The following is a 23065-nucleotide window of genomic DNA, read 5'->3' as shown; positions in this document are numbered from 1 at the left end:
TATTTTTGAAATACAGTAGACTCTCACTCAATCGGCTCTTTTTCAATCGGGCGACAAATTTTATTGACAATTTTCACGTTTAATTATGAAGCTAATTCGCTCAAATTCGCTGTAGTTCTTCCTATTTTATGTAACTTTACTTATTCTTTGGATAGTTTATTAATGCGTTTGACGTTTTAAAAACTTGTCTCTATATTTTTGCTGCCACTGTATTGATCACGCAAGAGATTTGTCTATAATTGCAACACAGAATAATTTGGGGCTTCTTTCAGACCAAAACACAATAAATCCTCAGTTAAGACAGAAGAAATGCAAGAACGTGAGAAAAAGACGAAGAAAAAAATTGTAAAGAAAATTAAGTAATATCTGTGATATGATTCTTCAGTAATTTCTCCATTTTTTCACCATGATCCCTCCCCCTTCACTCATTTTATTTTTCTTTTTGCACTGTGAATTGCGTTCACCTTTGTTCATCATCAGCCCAAGCTCTTTCATTACAATCTCCCTCGGACAATTACATTTGTATTTTTTGTTGCATCTTTAATTGGAGTATTAATTTCAAAATAAATTAAAATAACTGCTTCAAATGCCAATTTAAACAATTCTCATTGAATGCAATTTTCCAGCAAAATTTTTTGGCATTGTGAGAAGGAAGATCTTTTTAAAGAGATACAAAAATAAATTTAAAAAAAAAAATGAGAGATAGATAATAAATGTGTAATAAAATTGCGTGTTTAAATAACTATATATATATATATATATATATATATTTGTAAAACTATATAAAATGAAAGAATTACCAACAATTGTAGTTTATTTTTAAATTCTTTCAAGTGTCATTTTCTCACAGAATTTAATATCAAAAGGAGATTCCTTGTGATTTTTATTAATACTTTTTAGAACACAAATAGCAAAAAACGCTAAATAAACCAACGAATCCTCTCAATTTCTCAAATTTTCAGCGATACAGACAAAAAGTTATATAAAAAAAAGGTTTCTTCAAAACAGTTTATTCAATCGTTCAACAGAAAATGTTTGCAAATTTATTCTAAAAAAAAAACAAGAAATTTAACTCTAGCAAAATGAAGGAGAAACTAAACATCGAATAGGAAGAATTTTCAATTGTAATCTCTAATTAATTTTGTTGTTAACTCTTAACAAAAAAAAACACTGTTTATAGTCATTCTCTTCTCTCAGAAAACAAAAGTGAAATAGTAAAAACTCGGCAATTTGCATCGAGAAGCAAATTGCATTTTGCATTAAATATTAAATTCTTAGAACAACTTTGTCGATTTATTTGTAAAGATCTTTTTTTAGATACTTTTCCCAGAGAAACGTTAAGAAACAAATCAACTTGTAAGCTTTTAAAAATGAAATGAAGATTATATATAATTATTATTGAGAGATTAGTCTAAATGATTAAAAAAAAGAAGTGAGATTTATTGAGAAAATTCTTGATTGAAGAAAGAGAAATGTATATTTAAATTTGCCGTAATCTTTTGCTGATAAAATTCACGTAAGAGGTCGATAGTGTTCAAAGGACATAAAAAATATATATTAGAAATAGGTGAAAGAGAGAAATCCTAAAAATAATCAAAGATACGAGCGAGTGTGTAAATAAGTGTATAAAATGCCCATTTTTGTTGTGACAGAAAAAATATCCCCAGAAATACAGTGGAAATGTATGATTAATTAATTTTAATAATTTGTTTTTTTAATTGGTGTGTTCTACTTAAAACATTTTTTTGGCTGAAATCCTTTTGTATTTGCTACAAGGAATGATTGGTACAGGATTAAGATTACATTAGGGATTGCTTCTTGTCCATCTTTATGCAAAAGTAAGGTAAGTTATGGATATCAACAAAAATCAAAGGTTTTTCTTCAATTTTCATTAAAAAAAAATCTATGTAATGGCTTTTATGCACAACTATAGAAATTTATGCCCATATTGAAGAATTTTTCCTGCACAAGTGTAGGGAATGTAGGGAATTGGCTTCAATATGGACATAAATTTTTCTAGTGTGTAGAGGCCATAACAGTGCAAAAAACAACCAATTCTGAAGAACTTTCACTCTGAAAGAAAAGATTTTTTGTAAGATGACCAACATCGTTAACAACTTTAAGAATTAACAACTTTCGGAATCGCAACATATTTCCATTAAGCCAATTTAACGATTTTTTGATCAAAAAAAATTTTAGTTTAGGAATTAATCAAAACCCTTAAAGGATATCCTAGATTTGGACCTTTATCGTAATCATGCACAAGAATCTGATTCTTAATATTTCTGAGTGAAATTAACAAAGAACTGCAGTAGGGTGAGTCAGCCCTTTTGGTCATGTAAGCACTTGGCCACCTAAAGTAAGATTACATTGTAAGGCAATTATGAGTTTATTTAGAACAGGAAAATGGGTCTTATTTCGTGACCTCTAATCTAACGAATCAGAAAACCATATTCGATTTTGTATCGACTTGATTAATTCTAAGTTTTTGAAAGAAATTCTCGACAAAGTAAACAATCACTAAAAAAACATGACATTCTTAAGAAACTTGTTAATGTTGACCCTCTAACGGTGTTTTTCTTTAATATGCGAAAAAAAGTTCTAAAACAATGTTTTCTAGGATAATTATGATCTAATAAAGTCGAAAAAACCATCCATTCTTCATTATCTCTTTTAGTTTCGGCGCTAGGTGAGAAAATATAAAAATTTTTTGAAACTCTTTTTGCTTCTAAAATTCACATTTTTAGTTTTTTCAAATTTTTTAAATAAAATATACAAAGTAGAATGACATATCTTTCAGTAAAAAATAATTTTATTTTAGTCAGATAACTTTAAATCTGTATTTTTATGGAAATTAGAAATGAGTTTTTTTTGCACAAATATTTTTTGTTGCTTTTTCTTTATTTTTATTTCTGACCTGTCACACAAAACTGGGAATAGCAACAAAACGAAGAGTCAAAATGAGTTCAAACTTTCAAGAGATATTTATAAGACTATTACCGAGAACACTATAGCACTTTTAAATAAATAAAACCTTTATTGTCGCTGTAAATGTTATTTTTGTGAAGACCGCCTGGAGGCGGTCTTACCCGTTAGTTAGAGGGTTAAGAGAAATTGCTTTGCATTATTTCATATTTTTGAGGAAAATATTTGATGTTATTCAATGAAAGTCCATTTCTTATTTAACTAAATTTTATTGTGATATCATCGTTAATAAGATTTTCTAACAAATTAAATGAAAATCGGATGTGGCTAAAAGAGCTTACTTTTTTCGACTGTATAAGTACTTTTGGCCATTCATTTTCCCAGACATTTTACACGTGGCGCACCTCGCGGATTTCAGTAAAAACAATCGTGACTTTTAACTGATTCTTACATCAAATAGAAAATGTGCAAAAAGTCGTTTAAAATACTCTAATAATCACATAAAATTGGTGTTAAATAAGAATAGGACTTGTGCTGTGTATTTGTAATAGTTTTCGAAAGCTATTTCTTCTGTTATTTTATTAAAATTTTATTGGAAACAAGTGGCCAAAAGTGCTTACAAAGTTGCCAAAAGTACTAAAACATGCATAGTTGCATAAAATGCATTTTTCACTAAAATATCCAAAAAAAAATTGGGAATTCTCTTAGATTATTAGGAAGAAACGGCTTTAAGGTATTTTTGTACAAAATTTTATTTATTTAAATAAAAATTATAAATATTATAAGCAAATGAAACCTTAAGTGGCCAAAAGTACTTACTCCACCCTATTTTCAAAAAATCGAAAATCTGCTCTAAAAATCGTAATTAAGTAAAATAAAATTGAAAAACAAGTTTGATTTTATTTATTATTTGTTTTTATTTAGTACGAAAACTTTCAACAGGTTTTATTTCACATTTATTTCTTATTCTATCTATATCATTTTTTTTATTATTATTTATATTAATGACAAGAAATCTCATTTTCTCCATCGACAGTTTTATGTCAGAAACTAGAAAAATATCATTTAACATCGAGTCACCTTAAATTCTAAGTCTTATTACATAAAAGTTGTTTTTTTTATTAAGTTGTAACGAATCCCTGAATATTTGACTTTGCCTTATTCGATTAGTGATTGAGTTGACGAAAGTAGGTCCGCTCTGTCTTCAAAGGAATTCAATTGGTCTTTGGGTATTTAAAAAAAATAATAATTAAAGAAAAATTGAAGAAAAAATATTATATCGCAAAGTCTTTAAAAACTTCTTAATTTTCAGTTGCTTTCAATGAGATCTCGAGGAAGAATCACGGTAAAAAAAAACGAAAAATGTTTAACTTAAACCTACCTTGAACACTCTTCTACTTGAAGCGCTTGTTTTTTTTTAAATATTTTTTTCACAGATAGCGCCTGTAGCTCCTTCTCTGAGGTGACATAAGTGTCGTGTCACCGTAAATTGTAGAATCTTCAGGTAACTGAGTGGGTCTCATTGAAAACTTCCCACCCGGACTTCCTGGACTAGGAGATGATGGCGAGGATTGAAAAGGCGATGATCTTCTTGTTCCATTTGCAGGGGACCCCAGAAGATTCTGGCGATACTGAAGATTGTCATCGCCTCCACTCCGATTGAATAGATGCGCATTTAAATTGGACGATCGTCTATTGAAGTAGCAAACGAAAGCTGCAAAAAAAACCATTAGGGTAAATTAAGCTAATTCAAAACCTGCTCCAAATGGAAATTTTTCGCTACTCCAAATGGAAACGTCACAGTTTTCATGAAAAATACAGTACTAAATTATTATATTTAAATATTTCCTATACCACAGTTTCATTATTTAGTTAATTTTGCTCTAAATAAAGCGAAAATCCATTCATATTCACAAATTTTAATTTGTTAATTTTTCAGAAAAATTAAAAATGTTCCCTTTCACCATCGAATTTTTCATCGATCGACCATGTTTTCCAATGAAAAACACAATAAAGTGACTGTTATTTATTCGTTTTGTTTAACATTTATGTCATATTTCTGGCTAATTTTAATCAAATTAAGTGCTAATTTTTATTATTAACGGTACGTGAACTTTCAAATGAAATAATTATCTATTTCGTGAACAAAAAGGGGTTTTTCTGAAGTGTCTGCAAATGCTTCAATAGGAAACCCCGGATATATGATTTTTTTGGAGAGATTTTCTTATTGTCTTAGATGGGAAAGGAGAAAAGACCAGGAATAAGAACAAATCCTGCATTCAGGAGCAACTCAAAAAGGTTTTGGAAGCCTTTCGTTGCGGTTTCACTTACATTGTTTGTCTCCAATTAGAAAATTTCCCTTGTCTCCATTTAGATTAATTTGTTTCCAATAGAAGCATTTTACACTCTCGTATTTGTTTTTTTTTAAATGTGTATTCGAAAGCTCTAAGAACTAGCCATAAGGTACAAAAACTTGAAAAGGGATCTCCTAAATGACAAAAGAAAGTAAGTGGGGGGGGGATCAAGGGAAATACCATTATTTTCACGGAGTTCACTTGACTTAATCTCTTGATTTTTGACTAATATTCGAGACCATTGGGGATCGGAACCCCAAAAGCTTCGGGATCCCAAAAATCCTGGAAACCGCAACTCTAGGGATCCTGAAAATTCTGGATTTCTGAAAATCCTGGGACCTTAAAAAACTCAGGACTCCGAAATTTCCGGGATCCCGAAAATCTTGGGACCTTCAAAATTTCCGGATACTCAAAAAATCTGAATTAATGAAAATCCCGGGACCCACTAAAAAAAACTCGGGACCTCGAAAATCTCGGGTACTCGAAAATCACGGAATATCGAAAATCTCGGGATTTCGAAAATCTCTTGGTTCTGAAAAGTCGTGGGAACCGAAAATTCCGCAACCTTAAAAAAAAACTTTGGACCACGAAAGTTAGGGATCTTGAAAATCACGGGTACCGAAAATTTCGGGACCTTCAAAATATCCGAATTCTCAAAAAATCTGGATTTATGAAAATCCCTGGACCACAAAAAAAACTCGGAACCCCGAAAGCCCCGGGAACTCGAAAATCACGGAATACCGAAAATCTTGGGGTCCTGAAAAGTCGTAGAAAACGAAGATTCCGAAACCTTAAAAAACTTTGGACACCGAAAGTTCGGGGATCTCAAAATCACGGGATACCGATAATCTCGGAACTTTCAAAATTTAGGGATACTCAAAAATTCTGAATTTCCGAAAATCTCGCGTCCCTGAAAGTCTCGAAATCTCGAAAATCCAGGAATTTCGTAAACCACGAGATACCGAAAATCCCGGGATCCTGAAAGTCACGGTATCTCGAAAATCACGGAATACCGAAAATCATGGGGTCCTGAAAAGCTGTGGAAACCGAAGATTCCGAAACCTTAAAAAACTTTGGACCCCAAAAGTTCGAGGATCTCGAAAATCTTGGGACATTCAAATTTTCCAGATCCTCAAAAATTCTGTATTTCCGAAAATCCCGGGGCCGTGAAAGCCCCAAAATCTCGGAATTTCAAAAATCACGAGATACCGAAAATCCCGGAACCCTGAAAATCTGGGATCCTGAAAATTTGGCATTTCCAAAAATCCGGGGATCCTGAAAGTCACAGAATACCGAAAATCTTGGGGTCCTGAAAGGTCGTAGAAACCGAAGATTCCGAAAACTTAAAAAACTTTTAAGCCCGAAAGTTCGGGGATCTCGAAAATCTTGGGACCTTCAAGTTTTCCGGATCCTTAAAAGTTCTGAATTTCCGAAAATCCCAGGACCCCGAAAGCCCCAAAATCTCAGAATTTCAAAAATCACGAGATACAGAAAATCCCAGGACACTGAAAATCTAGGGATCCTGAAAATTCGGCATTTCCGAAAATCCCGGGATCTCGAAAATCACTGAAAACCAAAAATCCCGGAATTCCGAAAATTTTGGGATCCCGAAAACTCATGGGTTCCAAGAATCCAGGAATTCATAGAAACTCTAGATCTCAAAAATTCTGGGATCCGGAAAATCTTAGGCGGAATGCTGGGATTTGGGTCCAGTCCAGGGTTCCGTTTTATTCAGTCCGGTTCCGGGATTAATCCAAACGTCAATAAAAGTGTTGAAATCTAAGGATTTCGGGATGCTGAGATCCGGTTTTACTATTTTCATTTTTAGGTATTGTTATGCCCAACGCACAATAACTTTTGTTTTGTAAATATGCATTCGTCATTTCAATGAGAGCAAATGAAACCGAGATCTAGTTATCTTGCTCTCTCTCATAGAAAATTTTGAAAACAAGTTTACAAACAAAATTTATTGTGTGTTGGGCATTATCGCAGTTTTCGGAGTTTTCGCTAAAATGTTTTTCGGAGTTCCGAAAAACATTTTAGCAATTTGTGTTAAGGTAAGATTGTTAATTCCAAGGAAGGCTACTAAGGTAGGAATTTCAAGTCACTTACCCCATGTGAAAATTCCAAGGATGACTGTGATGGAAATGATCACTCCGAGATTTGATACAATCTCATAGATTCCTCCTGCCAAATTGAAGGGTTGCTTTGAGCACTTCCTGGCTGCCATTGGTGATAGAATCGGCACCTGGATGGTCTGCTTGGTCAGTGGCGATGATACTTCTAGGTGAACAGTTTCATCTTCCGGTAGTGCTGCCAGAAGTTTCAGCTGACTCTGCAACATGCCTTGAGTCTTTTCCAATTTTCCCACTTGCAGCACTTTTGGATCTGACGAGTGAACTTCCACCTTCTGCAGTACCTTATCGAGTCCGGTGATGGAGATACCCTGGGCTGGCAACTGGTCAACAGCTAGACTACTTGGGACGACTGAAATGGCCGGTATGAGCCTCAGAGAGATGGTATCTGAATGTCCAGCTGACAGAAGTGCCTCCAATTCCAAATTTATCTCTTCATTCTTCACCAATCCAATGATATCCTCAATCTTCCGACGAGGTTCAATCTGACATGCATACGAAGACAGTTTGGCATCAAAGATTGCCTGTGTCCGGAAGAAATCCGGAAGTTGCTTGAAGTCACTGTGTCGCGAATGCAAATGGCAGGAAAAGAAAGAACTCGCAATGACTTCCACTTGATTGCTGCAGGATGTATTCAGGGATAGAAGATTCGAAGTTTTGCTGGTCTGGATGTGATTTCTGATGACCAGGGGAGCTGTGTACACTTCTCCATTGAAGATGTCAAAAGTGGTGAGGAAAGTAACTTGATTGGCTTCTCTTAGTTCAAGATTATGCGTCACTTGGATGAAATTTGGACTTCCATGAAAGATGGACACCTTTCCAATTCCCGTGGACGTCACAAGGGCAATTCCGGAATCTTGATCAATTGCCACGAGACCTTCATCCGAACTGAACCAGCTTGCTGCAGCTGTTAGGGCAGATTCGAAACAAATAATATCACCAACGGTAAAAATTCTTCCTTCCGGAAAGGTATTTTTCGTCTGCTGAACCGCCAATTTGACATAATCCTGTCCATATTTGATTCCCGGAACATCCCTAAGACCAATGGCTAGAACATTGGAAGTTTCTCGGGGGAGTGAGAGATCCAACGTGAAATTGTCTCCAGAATGAACATCAACAAGATCACGCATTGCCAGTTTCCACTGTAGACTTCCCGGATCGAAATTGTGAGAAAATTCATTGCCCAGATTATCATGGAGACTGACTTTGAGGCGTACATTGAGTCCTTGGGGAATTTTAGACTCGACATTTCTCAATTTGAGATTCACCGGATGCAGAGACACCAAGACATAGTGAATGGGCTTCACTTCAATCGGAATGGACAGACTCTGATCATCAGCTGTGGCTACAATTAAGCTCAATCCACTATTTTCCACAGATTTCACCATTCCCGAATTTGACACTGTGACAAAATTCCTCTGACTAGAATCCACAGCATAAGACACTTCATCGAGATTCGCCTTGAGCTGCAACGTCGATTGCGGAGGAATGAGAATTGTGTCTGATGTGATATGTCTAGGAGCTTCAAGTTCCAATTGCCTGAAAACACTGACTTCCACCCTTGCTGTCAGTGTATTCCCGTACGGTGTAATAACTTTGGCATGAACTGTAGCCTTTCCCGGATTTTTCCCTCTAATTCTCACACTGATAGCATCTCTATCGGAATACTTCACTCCAATATCAGCAAAAACACCCGATATCTCCACAACATCCGGCTGATTTGTCGACCAATACACCTTGATATTCTCCAACGTTCCCAGAACCATTGGCGATAAATCCGGAACACCCCAAATTGCAGCTGGCATCACTGCTCCACTTCGTACCTTCACCAACGGTGCCCTTATCTTAACCCCATCCAATGGGACAACTCTCACATGAACAACATCCTCAGAGAAGACAATTGCCTGACCATTCCTCGGACTAACACCCATTGCCCTTCCCGTCACCTTTGTCTCACCCAATCGTTCTCCACGCACCAAATTCCCCTCCAGCGAAATCACATCCTTCTCCACACTGAACACCACATTGACATCCGGATGAGGTCCTCCTGTAGCATAAATCTGCACCGTTGCCCCCACCACAATTGTCACATTCCTCGGATGAAGTCTCAGTGGTGAAAACACCTGAATGTTTGCCGGAGCACTGGAAATTCTCCTTTCACCCTGCCCAGAACTCACAACAAGTGTCGTCTCACCCAATTCCTGACCCGTCACCTCATACCTAATCTCCCCAGGACTGAGATTTGTCTGTCTGCCCAGCCTCAGGGTCACCAGGTGAGGATGAAAGATCTCTTCAGTCAATTCATAAATTGGCAAATTCTTATGATCGACCACTAAGATGCGATCATTTGAATCAAATAGCGTTACAATGGCTTCAATACTCTTAGTTCTCTCAACACGATCCGGCATTTTGATGTCAATCCGACCGATGGACACCACAGAAATCAACAGGAAGTTGGCCTCAGTGGTCAAACAACGATCCATCAGACTCAAGCGTACCTGCAAATTAATTAAAGAAATACTCTTTTGGCAAAATTTACAAGGAACAGTAGAATGTTCAATTTGATCCTGTTCTGATAATGTGTATCAAAAAAAATATATATTTAAAAAAAATCTAATAGCAATGCCTTTTTGATCAACAAAAGTCAAGCAAACTTTGAAAAAAAAAAAAAAGGTTTTTGTAGTCCTCCTGAAGTATAAGCTGCTCCCACAATTTTAATCTAAGTAGACATCAGAAGATCCCTATCAAATCATTTGCTCTACCTGCCGATTTTACTCGGAGGTTTTTTTTGAATTGTAACGGTATATTCTAGTACATTTAGAGAAAATCTGTAGATTTTCGGCAGAATTTCTACGTAAAAAATCTGTAATTTCTGGCAGAAATTCTTCTGAAAATCTGCAGATTTTCGGCGGAATTTCTGCATAGGAAATCTGCATAGTCTACATTGTCTCAACAAAAATATTGTTGATTTATCAAGAAACTGTAGAAGTTACAAAAAAAATGGTATGCCCAGTTTAACAAGCATTTCCGGTTAAACATTTTAGATAAATAAAAAAATGCGAGCATAAATACAAATTTCTTAAAAATCGCCCATGGAATGGTACAAAAACACGAAATTTAGGTCTACACTCTGCTTAAAATTTTCACTTCACTATTCTCTACTTATAACACGGCGTCGCAGAATTCTTTATTTTATATAAACACTGTGATATCACCAAGAATAACTGCATTGAATTTTGCACGCAAACTTCAATGAAAATTATTTCATCTTTTCAGACACAGCTGTCTGGAAAGTTTGGAATGTAGAAAAAAAATCTACAGAAAATCGGCAAAATATCTACAGAAATTCGTCAGAGTGTGCACTAGGATTCGTCAGAAAATCTGCAAAAAATTCTGACGAATTTTGTCCCAAGCCCAAATAAAATTCGTAGGAATATCTGCAGATTTCTCGGCAGATTTTCAGCAGAGGTGTAGATATTTTCTGTAGAAATCTTAAAGATATCTGACGAAATTATTTGACGGGATGACACGACTAAACGCCAAATGGAAAGAGATATCCCGTCAAATAATTTCGTCAGATATCTGGCAGATTTCCGCAAAAAATATCTACATCCCCGTCATAATAATTTCGTCAGATATCTTTCAGATTTCTGCAGAAAATATCTAAACCTCTGCTGAAAATCTGCCGAGAAATCTGTAGATATTCCTACGAATTTTATTTGGGCTTGGGACAAAATTCGTCAGAATTTTTTGCAGATTTTCTGACGAATCCTAGTGCACACTCTGACGAATTTCTGTAGATATTTTGCCGATTTTCTGTGGATTTTTATCTACATTCCAGACTTTCCAGACAGCTGTGTCTGAAAAGATGGAATATTTTTCACTGAAGTTTGCAAAATTCAATAGAGCTATTCTTGGTGATATCACAGTGTTTATATAAAATAAAGAATTCTGCGACGCCGTGTTATAAGTAGAGAATAGTGAAGTGAAAACTTTAAGCAGAGTGTAGACCTAAATTTCGTGTTTTTGTACCATTCCATGGGCGATTTTTAAGAAATTAGTATTTTTGCTCGCATTTTTTTACTTATCTAAAATGTGTACTCGGTAATGCTTGTTAAGCAGAGCATACCATTTTCTTTATAACTTCTACAGTTTCTTCATAAATCAACAATATTTTTGTGAAGTAATGGAGGTTATGCAGATTTTCTAGGGAGAAATTCTGCCGAAAATCTACAGATTTTCTCTGAATGTACTAGAATATACCGTTAAAATTCAAAAAACCTCCGAGTAAAATCGGCAGGTAGAGTAATGATTTGACGGAACTCTCTTGACAAAATTTATTTAAAAAGATATACAACAGAGAAGTCCCTTTGATCAACAAAAGTCAAGACTCTCCCCTTTGAAAAAGAGGTTTTTATGGTCCTCTGAAGTATAAGCCACTTTTACAATTTTAATATAAGTAGACATCGGAAGATCCCCATAAAAATGATAAAAAACAACTTCTAACAAAACTTTTTGTACTGGTATACTCATAGAATGCTGTGCTTTTATTTTAAAGTTTTAATCTTAACTCTTTCACGTCGTTAGGGTCAAATATGACCCGGGAAAAAAAGTTTTTTTTTGACTATTTACATTAATTGAAATCTATGTGTTTGTGCATGATATCATAATAGAAGGATGTAAGATTCTTGGATAATTTTCTCAAGACTCCAGATATCGGGAAAAGAAAATATTTGAGATAAAAAATCACGAATTTCTAACTTTGTGAAATGACTTTTCTTTTTCAAAATTTTTTATATTAATTCATTTTTTTTAGTAAAAAGTGCTTTAGAAACATAAAATAGAATATCCAAAGATTGTATATTGCATATTTTGATATAATAAACTACTCTCAATTTTCCAGAAAAGCGCGTAGAATTTCCCGGGTCATATATGACCCTATTGTCGGCAAGGGTAAAAGTTTATGAAAGTTTATTCGTGCCAACAATGCAGGTGGGACAGTTGGGACATTGTTTTTCTTTGTGAAATCCAGAAGGAAAATATCTTGCTCCTGGACATTTCATCTTATATCTGATGAATTATAACATATTTTGCAATATTTTAGAGTATTCTGCAAGCGTCCCATTTTGTGCAATTGTATTGTGTGTGAATAAATATGTACATAAGTTTATTTTTGCCAAATACCACTCAAAATATTGTGACAGAGACTCTTCAAAGGGATTACCAGGAAGATTCCTTGAACACCAAGAGTACAGTGTTCATCAAGACAATCCAGTTTGCCATGGTTTTGGCCAAATTAATAACTTCAAGCAAAAAAACTCTTAGAAAGCCCGTGATATAGATTTTGAAAATGGTATGTACACTTCCCTTGAGGACAACAGGGTCATATATGACCCGGGGGTTTTCCGAGTTTTCACGCATTGGAAAATATTTTTCCTCTCAGAACTATTATATTTGATCATAAAGCATTAGGAAAAACTCAATTTTACATGAATTCACTTGCTGAATAAAAGTGTGACGCGAAAGAGTTAAATTACTCTGAAAGGTTGTGTGTAATTTGTTTGTTGTTTGTATAATTTCCAGGGAGCGAAATGCTTAAGTATCTTATGAAAAATAAAAGAAAATTCACATTATTCGAAAGCATGAACGAACATTCGAGGGTAGAGTTCTTTTCCAACATTCGAAGGTAGAGTTTTCTATTCAAACGTTCTTCCATCTTAAAATTCCACAAAACTACACAAAAATTCACTTTTTGCAGCAAACGTTCACACGCTGTTGTTGGCATTGTTGACGATTGAAGTTTCAAGAATACCGAAATTCGTAATAGCAAAACAATCAGCGCTAAAACGGCGAGTACGTGAACTTGCACTTTAGGCTTCCTGTAGATTATCGAATAGGTTTATGGCTTGACTTTGGAGCCATTTTCTTTGAACAGAGCTATTTTGCCCTAGACACCTATGTTCGAAAAACATTTCGATATCGAATTTTCGAAGGTCAAAGTTTAACCACTTTGGATGTTCTATTTTTCAACGGATTTGCTTAAATTTGAATTTATTTTTTGAAAAATCTTGAAATTTCCAACCCGATTGCATCAGATTTAATCGGTAGTGAATCGGAAATATATCCGTAAATGATTTTCCTTTCTCGGATTTATATAGTGTTAAATTTGGAAAAAAATGTTTAATTTAAAATTGTTTAATTTAAAGTTGTTGAATTTGGAGTTGTTGATTTTTTTTTGTGTAAACTCAAAAATTGTTGAATTTTCATTTCATTTCGTTTATTTCAGTTTTTTTTTGCCTTTTTGGATATCTGTAATGTTTTTTCCTGTACTTGGGATCCTCCCTAATGCGAGATAATTACATCTGATGCTTGGATCATCACGATATACTTATTATGCATATAAATATTTGATGTTCTATATGACTTTTGCACAATGAAAATCATCTCGACTGAAGTATATCTCTTAAATGGAAATTCAACAATTTTTACACAACTTTTGTTTAAAAATTCAAAAACTTTTGTATGAAAACTCAACAACTTTTGTTTAAAAATTTAACAACTTTGGTTGAAATACACAAGGCTTTACACTATAATAGTGTGAAATATTATGATCAAACTATAATAGTGTTAATTTTTGATCATGTGACAAAAAATACCACAAAGTTGTGTAGTTTTTCACACTATAATAATGTGAAAAATTATAATCATAGTGGTAATTTTTAGAATTTTTCAACAGTTTAAAATTACAAAATATTGTTGAAAATCTTTTATGAGTATAATAGTGAGAAATTTTACACAGATCGCAATTAAATAATTAATTTATCCGATTTCACACTATTATAGTGTTAAAATTTTACACATTTTCAAATTAAACAAACGTTGCTGAAAATTTTTCAACTATAATAGTGGTAATTTTCAATCACGTGACATTGATTTACCAAATTATTGTGCATTTTTTAAACATTTTTAAATTAAATAACTAAAATTGTCGATTTTGCCCTATTTTAGTAGTAAAATTTTACACGTTTTTTTACTGTGTTCTTTGAATAATTTCATATTTCAGAATATTTTTTTTTAAATTTATGAATAAATTTAATCGGTAGGAAAGCGATATCTACCCAAAAATCATGTGAAAAATTAATACACGAAAAATTCTTTCTCGTGAGTTCGAGGACTCCGCAAACCTGGGACGCTTTCCCATCTCTTTTATTTATTTAAAAACCAATGCTTTTGAGTAGGTACTCTTGAAACAAAAAAAAATGTATGAATATTTGTCAGAAAGCAAAGTTAGTGTCCACCGTCGTCTTAGAGTGATCAATGAGTGTCAAAACGTGTATATTCAAAATTTTGGGCCCGATCTGACGAGGTCGGATTTCACCTAGGACCACAAAATCTGAGATTGTAAAGAATTTCAGCTAATACTGTCCTAGATAATGTTGACTTATAGGGGGGTCGTCGAAGACCGAAAGTCGATATCTCTTACCGTTTGGTCTTTAGCCGTGACACAAGTTGAAAAAGTGGATAAATAAAATAAAATTGACTTACTTGTCCAATCCTCCGGGGAGTGATTGTTAGTTCCTTGCGATTCTCATCGAATTCCACATCAACAATCCCAGCTTCATCTAGTTTTTTCTCATAGAAGCCACTGCCTTGGAGTATCTGCACAGTGGCTGGTGACTTCTGACCCAGGAAGATGGACATTTCATTGTAGGGCAGGAGAGTGTGATTGACAGCCAGGAAGCTCAGTTCATCCTCAATTGTGGGCTTTACTGGATCCTCCGAAATACTTTTCTGGACTCCAAAGTGTGGTTGTTCTGGCTTAACGCCCAATTCCGTGAGAACTTTGGCCTCATACTTGGACACTTTGCCCCTGATTCGGAAGTCCGTTGTAACTTCTGGCGGCGGAAGATGCAGGATGTCTCTGTCCGGAATGGGAATGTCCTCAATCATTTCCACTTGACTGTCCTGCTGGAAATCCATATCCTGCAACTGAGCCTGTCCATGGAGAAATTCCCAGTCAAGATGGAGAGACGTTATATTGGCCAAACGTCGATTATTCTCATCAAACACCTCAATGTCAACCTCCATACGCTTCGATGATCCCTGAATCTGCATCAGGGACATCCGATTCTTCAGCGGACAACTCTCCCTCAGCTGCTCCCTCGACGAAAGTCTCAGAAAGCGCGGTTTCACACAATAAACTTTCGTCAGAAATGCCGAAATATACGGTATATGCCGCTCTCCGGGCAAATTATTGTATATCTCAAAGAAAAAATCTGTCTCGCCAACTTTCTTGCACAGAATCCTAAATGCTGTCTTATCTTGGCTCAGAGTTGGTGTTTTTGTCACGGAAATCAATGTCTTGCTGTAGGATACTTTGCTCAGTAATTCCGCAGCAACGTGGAAGAGTTTCTGTGGTCCATTGTGATAGATCACATTTCTGGAAGCACCAATTGGCAGGACAACTTCATTGTTGACCGGATTCAAAATGTTCAATTTCTCAAAAACAACCAAATTCACAGTATCTGACAGCACATTTCCCAAGGATTTGTAGGAAACTTCAAAAGAAGTACTCCCCAAATTTACTGCTCTCAAATTGATCAATTTGCATGCTCCACTCGCAAGCGGTACCGACTCCTTCAACGGCTCCACGATAAAGAGTTGATTTGAAAATTTCATGGCAAAGTCGAGATTATCGCAGTGCGTAAAAGCAAGGAGCGTATCATTGACCATGGCATACAGAGCCACATGGACATGGACAAAATCATTGAGGGCACTCTCAAAGTTATATTTCACTATTTCCAGCTTCACTGGCGGTCGGAAGAGGATGTCTGAGGACTTGAAAATCTTGGGATTACGTGCTAGAGCTACACGCACTTGAGTCAGCTTCTTGATATCTTTCAGCTCATCCTGCGTCAATTGGAGGCCTGGGTAAAAATTAAACAAACATTTCGGCAAAGATCTAAAGATCTAAAGGAGCTTATCAGAAAGAAAAGTTTAAATGTTCAAGGACTGTTAATTTTAGGATTTAGTCAGGATTCGAATCCTTGTTAAAACGATCTATGGTCAAAAAACTAACGCATGGCAACTATTTTAATCATAACTTCTAATTCAGAAGTTCTAAGCCTAGAATAGCTTATAATATCTTAGATTATTTTTCAGTCAACCTCATATTGCGTGAAACCTGTAAATGGTGCGTACACACCCGGATTTTGATTATACAAAAGTGTCTCGGCTAAAATTCTATACTTTCGAATGCTCTACCTTAGTTTAGAATTTTCTAAATAAATTTTCGCACAAGGTTTTGAAAATTTATGATTTAAGAAACATTAAGATACTGTTGAAAGAATCACTCCAGTGATTATGATGGGAGATATAACGGAGAAGGAATACAGTAGACTTTCTCAAATTCGGGCATTTGAGACCGAAATGTCATCGAAATAGAGAGAAATTTGGGCAACAAACTATTTTAAATGCAACGATTTTTTGTTCATTTGCGCACTCGTATTAGGTTTAGTTATTCATACTTATTGTGAATTGCATTAAATCTTCCGCTTTTCCGAATTTAACTGCCGCCCGAATTAAAAAGTAGCCCGATCTTAACCCTTTAAGGACGATTGGGTCACCGGTGACCCAAAAATGAAACTTTTCCCACGGCCTTCTAAAGTTGTATTTTGCCCTAAAAACTCAGAAAAAATGATTTTTTCTGACCCTCATTTTTGACCTTCTCGTCCTTAAAGGATTAAAAGAGTCGAATTAGCGAGAGTCTACTGTATTATGAGCGAAATTGTTTTGCGTTCGCATGGTGACACTTGACGTTCAAGACACTTCAATATTATTCATATATAGGAAATACTTAAGGTCACCAAGTGGACGAAACGAGAAGTAAAATTTTTTTTTCTTTGGCTTTGAAATCGGTCTCCAAAAATGTCCGAATGTCTTTTCTACACAAGAAAAAATTAAAAAAATGGGCTTCAAAAGTCAAAGAAATTATGTTTTGACTTCTTCGTGATTTCGCAAAGTGGCTTCCCAGCGAGCTCATTTAGCTGAAAAAGACAGCGTTTTCAGCATATTTTTGTTGAATCCATCAGCAAAAATGTGCTGACCGGTCAAGAGTTCCTGAACAAAAAGCGCTGACCAAATATATGGAAATGCCACTACCTCGCGAATTTTCGTTTAAGATTAGCAGAATTTAGCTGAAAATACAAATCGTCAGTTAAATCAGCATTTGTCGTAACTTCCTTTTGACAACTTTTCAGGAGACGAAATTTTCAGTTCAGCATTATTTTTCTTAAAAATGAGCCCCGAATGTGATACTTTTGAGTCAAAATAATAAAAGTGGCACTAATAAACTGTAAGTTAACTCGAGAAAATTTTTATAAAATGATTTAAGAGCTGAGATATTGAGATATATGTTCGATGAAACACAATAAGATATTATCGTAACTTCCATCGTTATAAAGCCGTAACTTCCAATGTATGGAGATTTTGGAAGTTACGACAATTTTCTAAAAAATTATATAAATTTATTATTTAAATTATATCAATTTGAATTATTCTAGTGATAATAAGTGCCTTTATTTGACTAAATTAGGCAATTGAATTGGTATCCCTACCACAAAAAGCTTTTATTTCAAAAGTTTTATTAAAGAAATTTTATGTGTCGCGTCGCTTGTTTTGTTTTGAATTAATGACAGATGGGCAGGGATATTTTCTTACATTTTTCTCTTAAATATTGAATTATAATGATTTAATGTTGCATTATTCGCACTGTCTTTGAATATTTGGAAGAGTTTATAAACATTTTATTGAGAAATATTGCAATTTTGCTGCAAATTACAAGCCACGCAAGTAAGCAAAAGAAGTTACGGCAAATGCTGATTAGAAAAAAAAATTGTATGAATATTTATCATAACTTCCCTAAAAATGGAAGTTACGACAAATTCTGATAATTTTTTATTAATTACCGGCACTTACAATAATTTTTGTTTAAAATAATTTTTAATGGGCTTATAAAAGTTTCTTTTTCACAAGTGCGCTTAATAAACAAAATTACGCCGATTCTAAATACGTATATATTCCAAAATCGCAAAAATGGAGTTACGACAAATGTTGATTTAACTGACGAAATATTTTCAGCTGAATTGAAATTGGTTAGCATATGTCGTTGATTTTCGAAAATTCACACGAAATTTCGAATTTATATACCAAAATTTTCGGACAAGAAGCTGTTAAAAGAATAATCAAAGATCATAAGAGGCATGAGAGGATTAAGAAAGGAAAAATAAACGTCGCGAATTACCTTTTTGCTCATAACAAAATGAAGTCTGACATATTTTGACATTGAGACGTATTTCGATATTGAGCAGGAAGTTCTTCAGCCGCCTAGCGAAACTATCTATAACAATAGTAAAAATAAAAGAATCAAAATGATCCTTTTGCAAAGGATTGATCAAATTAACATGTTCTATTATGATAAATGTGCAGTCAGAGTTCGAAATTTGATCCATCTTTTGCAAAAGGATCAAATTTGGACCAATTTGATCATTTTATTTTTACTAGTGAAGTAAAAATGTCTTTTTTTGGCTTGTAAAATAGATTTCAGAATTTTTCAAAGCCTACTTGTTGTGAATGGTAAGAATGTGGATTTCTAGATATTTAGGGTAAGTGTGCCAAATTTCGGCATAGTGCATGCAAGCGTCGAAGTCTCAAGTTTGGAATGTAATATTTTTAATACAAATTGATTTTTTTTTTGTTTTTTATAAGGAGTGTTGCTTGGAAACTTGTAGACAGTCAATTGTCTTTATTTTCTTTAAATTCTTTCTTGATATATTTTAAAATGAATAAAAATGTAGACATAACATAGGTGGCCTATTCCGGTCACCTTCATTCTCATAGTTTCTTGCCCTTCCGGAATTCTTCCAATGCCTTTTTCAGATCATCTTGTTCGTCGAAGCGACATTTTTTGTTATTTTTTGCATTGTATTCATCTAAAAAATCTAAAAATTCATCGAAATTCGAGCAACAAAAAATGTGGCCGAAATTGTAAGCTGGTCGGAATTTGGCACACTTACCCTATAAAATCGAAATTTCGAAATATAATTGCTGAATTTTTTGGACAATTGAGATAAATTCTCAGAATATCTCTCAACCAAATGGAATAATGTTTGGGATCGTTGGAAAGGTCTTGAAATTTCCGACAAGTCTGAATCGGTTGCAATCGGTTCTCAACCGATTCATAACAGATAACTAATTTTTGCATGAAAATCAATTTTATTTCTCTTAAAATTATTTTGGCGATCTTTTTTGAGTGATTTATGAATCGGTTACGAATCGGTAAACAATATATGATGCAGAAATACTTGTTTTTCGTCGACGATACCAAATAAAAATTTATCGATTACAATATCGCTTACTCCAAGTTTTCTAAGCGAGTTCAATTAACCCTTTAAGGACGATTGGAACACCGGTGTCCCATAAAGAAAATAATTTTTCCTGACTACTTAAAGTTATTTTTTTCTTATGTCTATACATAATTGTAAAGTAGAAGGTTGAAGGAATCTAGAATATTTTTTGCAAGTCTCTAGCTATTTGCTATGTAGTAAATATTTAAGCTCAAAAATGGCGAATTTTTAAATTCTCAAATTCATAATTGATTTTATTTATTTTTTACACTTCCAATTTTTTTTAAGCGAAACCCTTTTGGCAATAAAAACTACAATACTCATACGTAGTATTTTTCATTAAAGCGAAAAATATTACTCATTGGTATTGTCAGAAAAATTACTTAAATTTTTGGGATATTTTTGTCCCTATCGTTCATAGAAGCACAAAATACACCGAATCAGAATCAGTTGGACTTTCCAAGGTTAGATGTAAGACTTATCATTGATTATGTTTAGCAGTTTAAGTTTATTGTTGATTTTCAGTCCGTAAAAAGGGTCTCGTCGTTAAAGGGTTAAGAAAATTCTTCAAACTTACCTTTGAGATTTTCCAGTCGGCTTTCAGCTGCTCCATTTTGATTCACCGTCATGAGATTCGCATTGAGACTAGACCATACAAAGTTCCCGTCGCCTCCCGTTGCCAAAAAGTCAATCTTCTGCCTTTTGGGTGAATTGGGATCGTAGGGAATGAGAACAAATGTCGGAGACAGGTTCAATTTCTCGTAGATCTGCATCTCAGCACGAGCTTCCAAGTCACGGAAACTACCAACAACTGGCGTTGATCCCTTCCGGATGGCTTCTCCGTAGATCCTCGTGCCATTTGGCGTTGTGTCCAGTGGCTGGAAGTAGCTGACGTCGAAGGAAGACTCCACGGAAAATGTGCTGCCCAGAGTGATTTTCTGATCATCTACTGTGAACAGATCAATGGCAATCTCATGCCTCTCTTCCTCGACAGTGATCCAGTTATTGTGAGGCAGAAGACTGATGCCAATCTTGGCAGGATCGGAGACGGTTACTGTAGCTCTGGGAGCAGAGGGTTTGAGGACGCTGTCATCACTGTCATGTGGGATGTTTCTATCCCGCAGGATGACAGTTGTTCTGCCCAATTGGAGCCCCTTGGCGAGATTTCCGTGCATCGCCACGAGATCTTCGTTCTCAGCTTCGAGGTAGTATTGACTGTTGAGGCCAATCTCCTCGAGTTTACCGCGCTTCAGCTGAAACACGCGGAATTCAATGGTGTCCCCCACGATGACATGAACATCAGACGGATTTAGGAGAATATTGGCCAGTATCATGATGTCCACTTCAATTACCGGAACATGAGAATATTCCTTGTACGGCAGGGACACTCTAACTTTGGCTGAGCCTGTGTTAATACCCTCCAGGAGAGTCATGTAGCCCGTGAGGCCCAGAAACTCGAAACGTTCCATACTCTTCGGCACTTGATGGTAATTGCTCTCCGAGAAGGTGAGGAAGCGCAACACTTGCCGCCAATTGTCCTTGCCACCACTCTCATGATGATGCTGCGAAATGATCTGCCAGGTGAATTCAACTCCCTCGAGCGTAGTAAAGGCATTTCCTTGCGAATCCAGAGCCATCAGCTCAAAACTCTCCGGAGCCTCTTCCAAGTACAACTCCCGGGTGGTCGTAAGTACCCCCATCTGGTCAATAACATCTAGGATAACATCACACCTTGCCACATCACCTGTCACCAGATTCTCAGCCAGGACAACAGCCGTGCTGCGCTTCTTTTCCCGCGATACCGGAGTCACAATTGCCGTGTGTGAACATTCCGGATTGATTTCGTCAAAGACCGGTGCTATTTGCACCAAATCTGACCTCGATGTTGACCTGTGGAGAACCAATTGAGTGTGGGCAAACAATTAGATCATGATCGGCATGTGTATTTCACAATAAAAACTTGAGAAAATCATTATTTTCAGTGCGTGATGTCATTAATGGTCAAAAGATTGAGGTTATGTTGTGGTACTCACCAAGAAAAACATCCTCTGTCGATGATTTCAACAGTGAAATTCACAGAAATCCTATCAAATATTGGAAGGAGGATTCGTGGATAGTTAAATTTAGTGCCACTGGTAGCTGAGATAAGCGTAAAAATTGAGAAAAACAGTGAAAACCGCATTTTCGCGCGAGCCGCATTCCCAACAAACTCAACGAAACTGACCGAAGCGCTGTCAACACGGCAGGCAACTTGTATTCAATCCGAATTTAAATAAAAACGTAAAAAATTAAGAGATTCGCTTAACTTAAGATGTTTCATTGATGTTCTCAACTTAGGACAGGCCTGAGCTAAAAGAAAAGCCAAAGTGAATTTGGTAGTGCCTGTTGACATTCTTCGAAATGCCGCGAAAATTCATGTAGAGAAAATTAGAGGTTTTTTATGTGAAAATTGTTCATTTCTTTAGACTTAAGTCATTTTCACAAGAAAATCCTTTTAATAATTTAGTTGAATACAGTTATTTGAGTTAATTGTAAATACTCTTCGATATTATAACAAAAGCATTGGGATGAAATTTTGAGCTGGAAGACTCATTCTGTTGAGCTGTCCCAAAATTCAGGATAAGTTTGGGAAAAACCATTTTGTACAACACTATTTTGGTTAATAAGGAATGCAAAAGTATGTATTACAAGAAAGTACACTACCTACTAATAAGCATATATTAAAAAGGAAAATATTTTGTCGGATTTTAGAGATTTTTCGCAACCGCAGCGCCGCCAGACGTTTGTCAAGTGAATTATTTGTGACTCTATTTCTCTCTCACAGTTGAATTGCGCGCGATTTAAGAACTTTCCATTTGAAGTGATATTTGCATTTAATTTCTTTGTATTTCTGCAAGATTCAAGTAAAAGGATGTGTAGTGAACATCTATCCGTCTTCCGACAAAGATATCAAGAAGACAATTTCTTTCTATATGAGTTTTTATTTCTGTTATGTCTTTTTGGCGCAAAAATATTTATCATGCCACCACATGAGCGGGATTAGTGTTACCAGTATGGCTATCTGTAATTTCCATTAAAATTATCAACACAAAATTTCCGATATTACACGGCTTTTAACGAACACAGGTCTGTACAGATGTTTAATTGATCTATGAAACATATCATATTTTTGAGTTTCTTATTCACAAGTGATGTTAATATGTTAATTATGATTATTAAATTAGGAATTTCTAAATTTAATACTAGA

At 35.1% G+C, this 23065-nt stretch overlaps 1 protein-coding gene across 2 annotated transcripts; it reads right to left on the bottom strand.

Annotated features, from left to right (window-relative positions):
* Positions 1 to 3822: 3822 nt before the first annotated feature.
* Positions 3823 to 22061, bottom strand: LOC129805170 (nuclear pore membrane glycoprotein 210). Of its 2 annotated transcripts, XM_055852927.1 has the most exons (6): positions 21852 to 22061; positions 20396 to 21708; positions 14960 to 16341; positions 7392 to 9912; positions 4307 to 4639; positions 3823 to 4148 (listed from the first exon to the last, which is right to left on the bottom strand). In XM_055852927.1, the coding sequence occupies exons 1-5, from the start codon at positions 21998 to 22000 to the stop codon at positions 4356 to 4358; spliced, it is 5649 nt and encodes a 1882-aa protein (XP_055708902.1). In that variant the 5' UTR covers positions 22001 to 22061; the 3' UTR covers positions 3823 to 4148; positions 4307 to 4355. The 2 variants fall into 2 exon arrangements, with proteins under 2 accessions (XP_055708902.1, XP_055708900.1); XM_055852925.1 differs by having other exon boundaries at positions 3823 to 4639.
* Positions 22062 to 23065: the final 1004 nt, after the last annotated feature.

This window comes from Phlebotomus papatasi, chromosome 3, assembly GCF_024763615.1.
Source record: "Phlebotomus papatasi isolate M1 chromosome 3, Ppap_2.1, whole genome shotgun sequence".
NCBI classification, from domain to species: Eukaryota; Metazoa; Arthropoda; class Insecta; order Diptera; family Psychodidae; genus Phlebotomus; species Phlebotomus papatasi.
Note: the sequence above shows the minus strand (reverse complement) of the source record. Positions and strands in the feature narration are given on the sequence as shown.

What these genes read in the sequence shown, in the direction of transcription:
- LOC129805170 (XM_055852925.1), bottom strand. Translation starts at nt 22,000, where the DNA reads ATGCGGTTTTCACTGTTTTTCTCAATTTTTACGCTTATCTCAGCTACC. An exon ending in GACAGAGGATGTTTTTCTTG is followed by an intron (nt 21,709 to 21,851) that starts GTGAGTACCACA and finishes GGTTCTCCACAG; the next exon opens with GTCAACATCGAGGTCAGATT. An exon ending in CCGACTGGAAAATCTCAAAG is followed by an intron (nt 16,342 to 20,395) that starts GTAAGTTTGAAG and finishes ATTTTTACCCAG; the next exon opens with GCCTCCAATTGACGCAGGAT.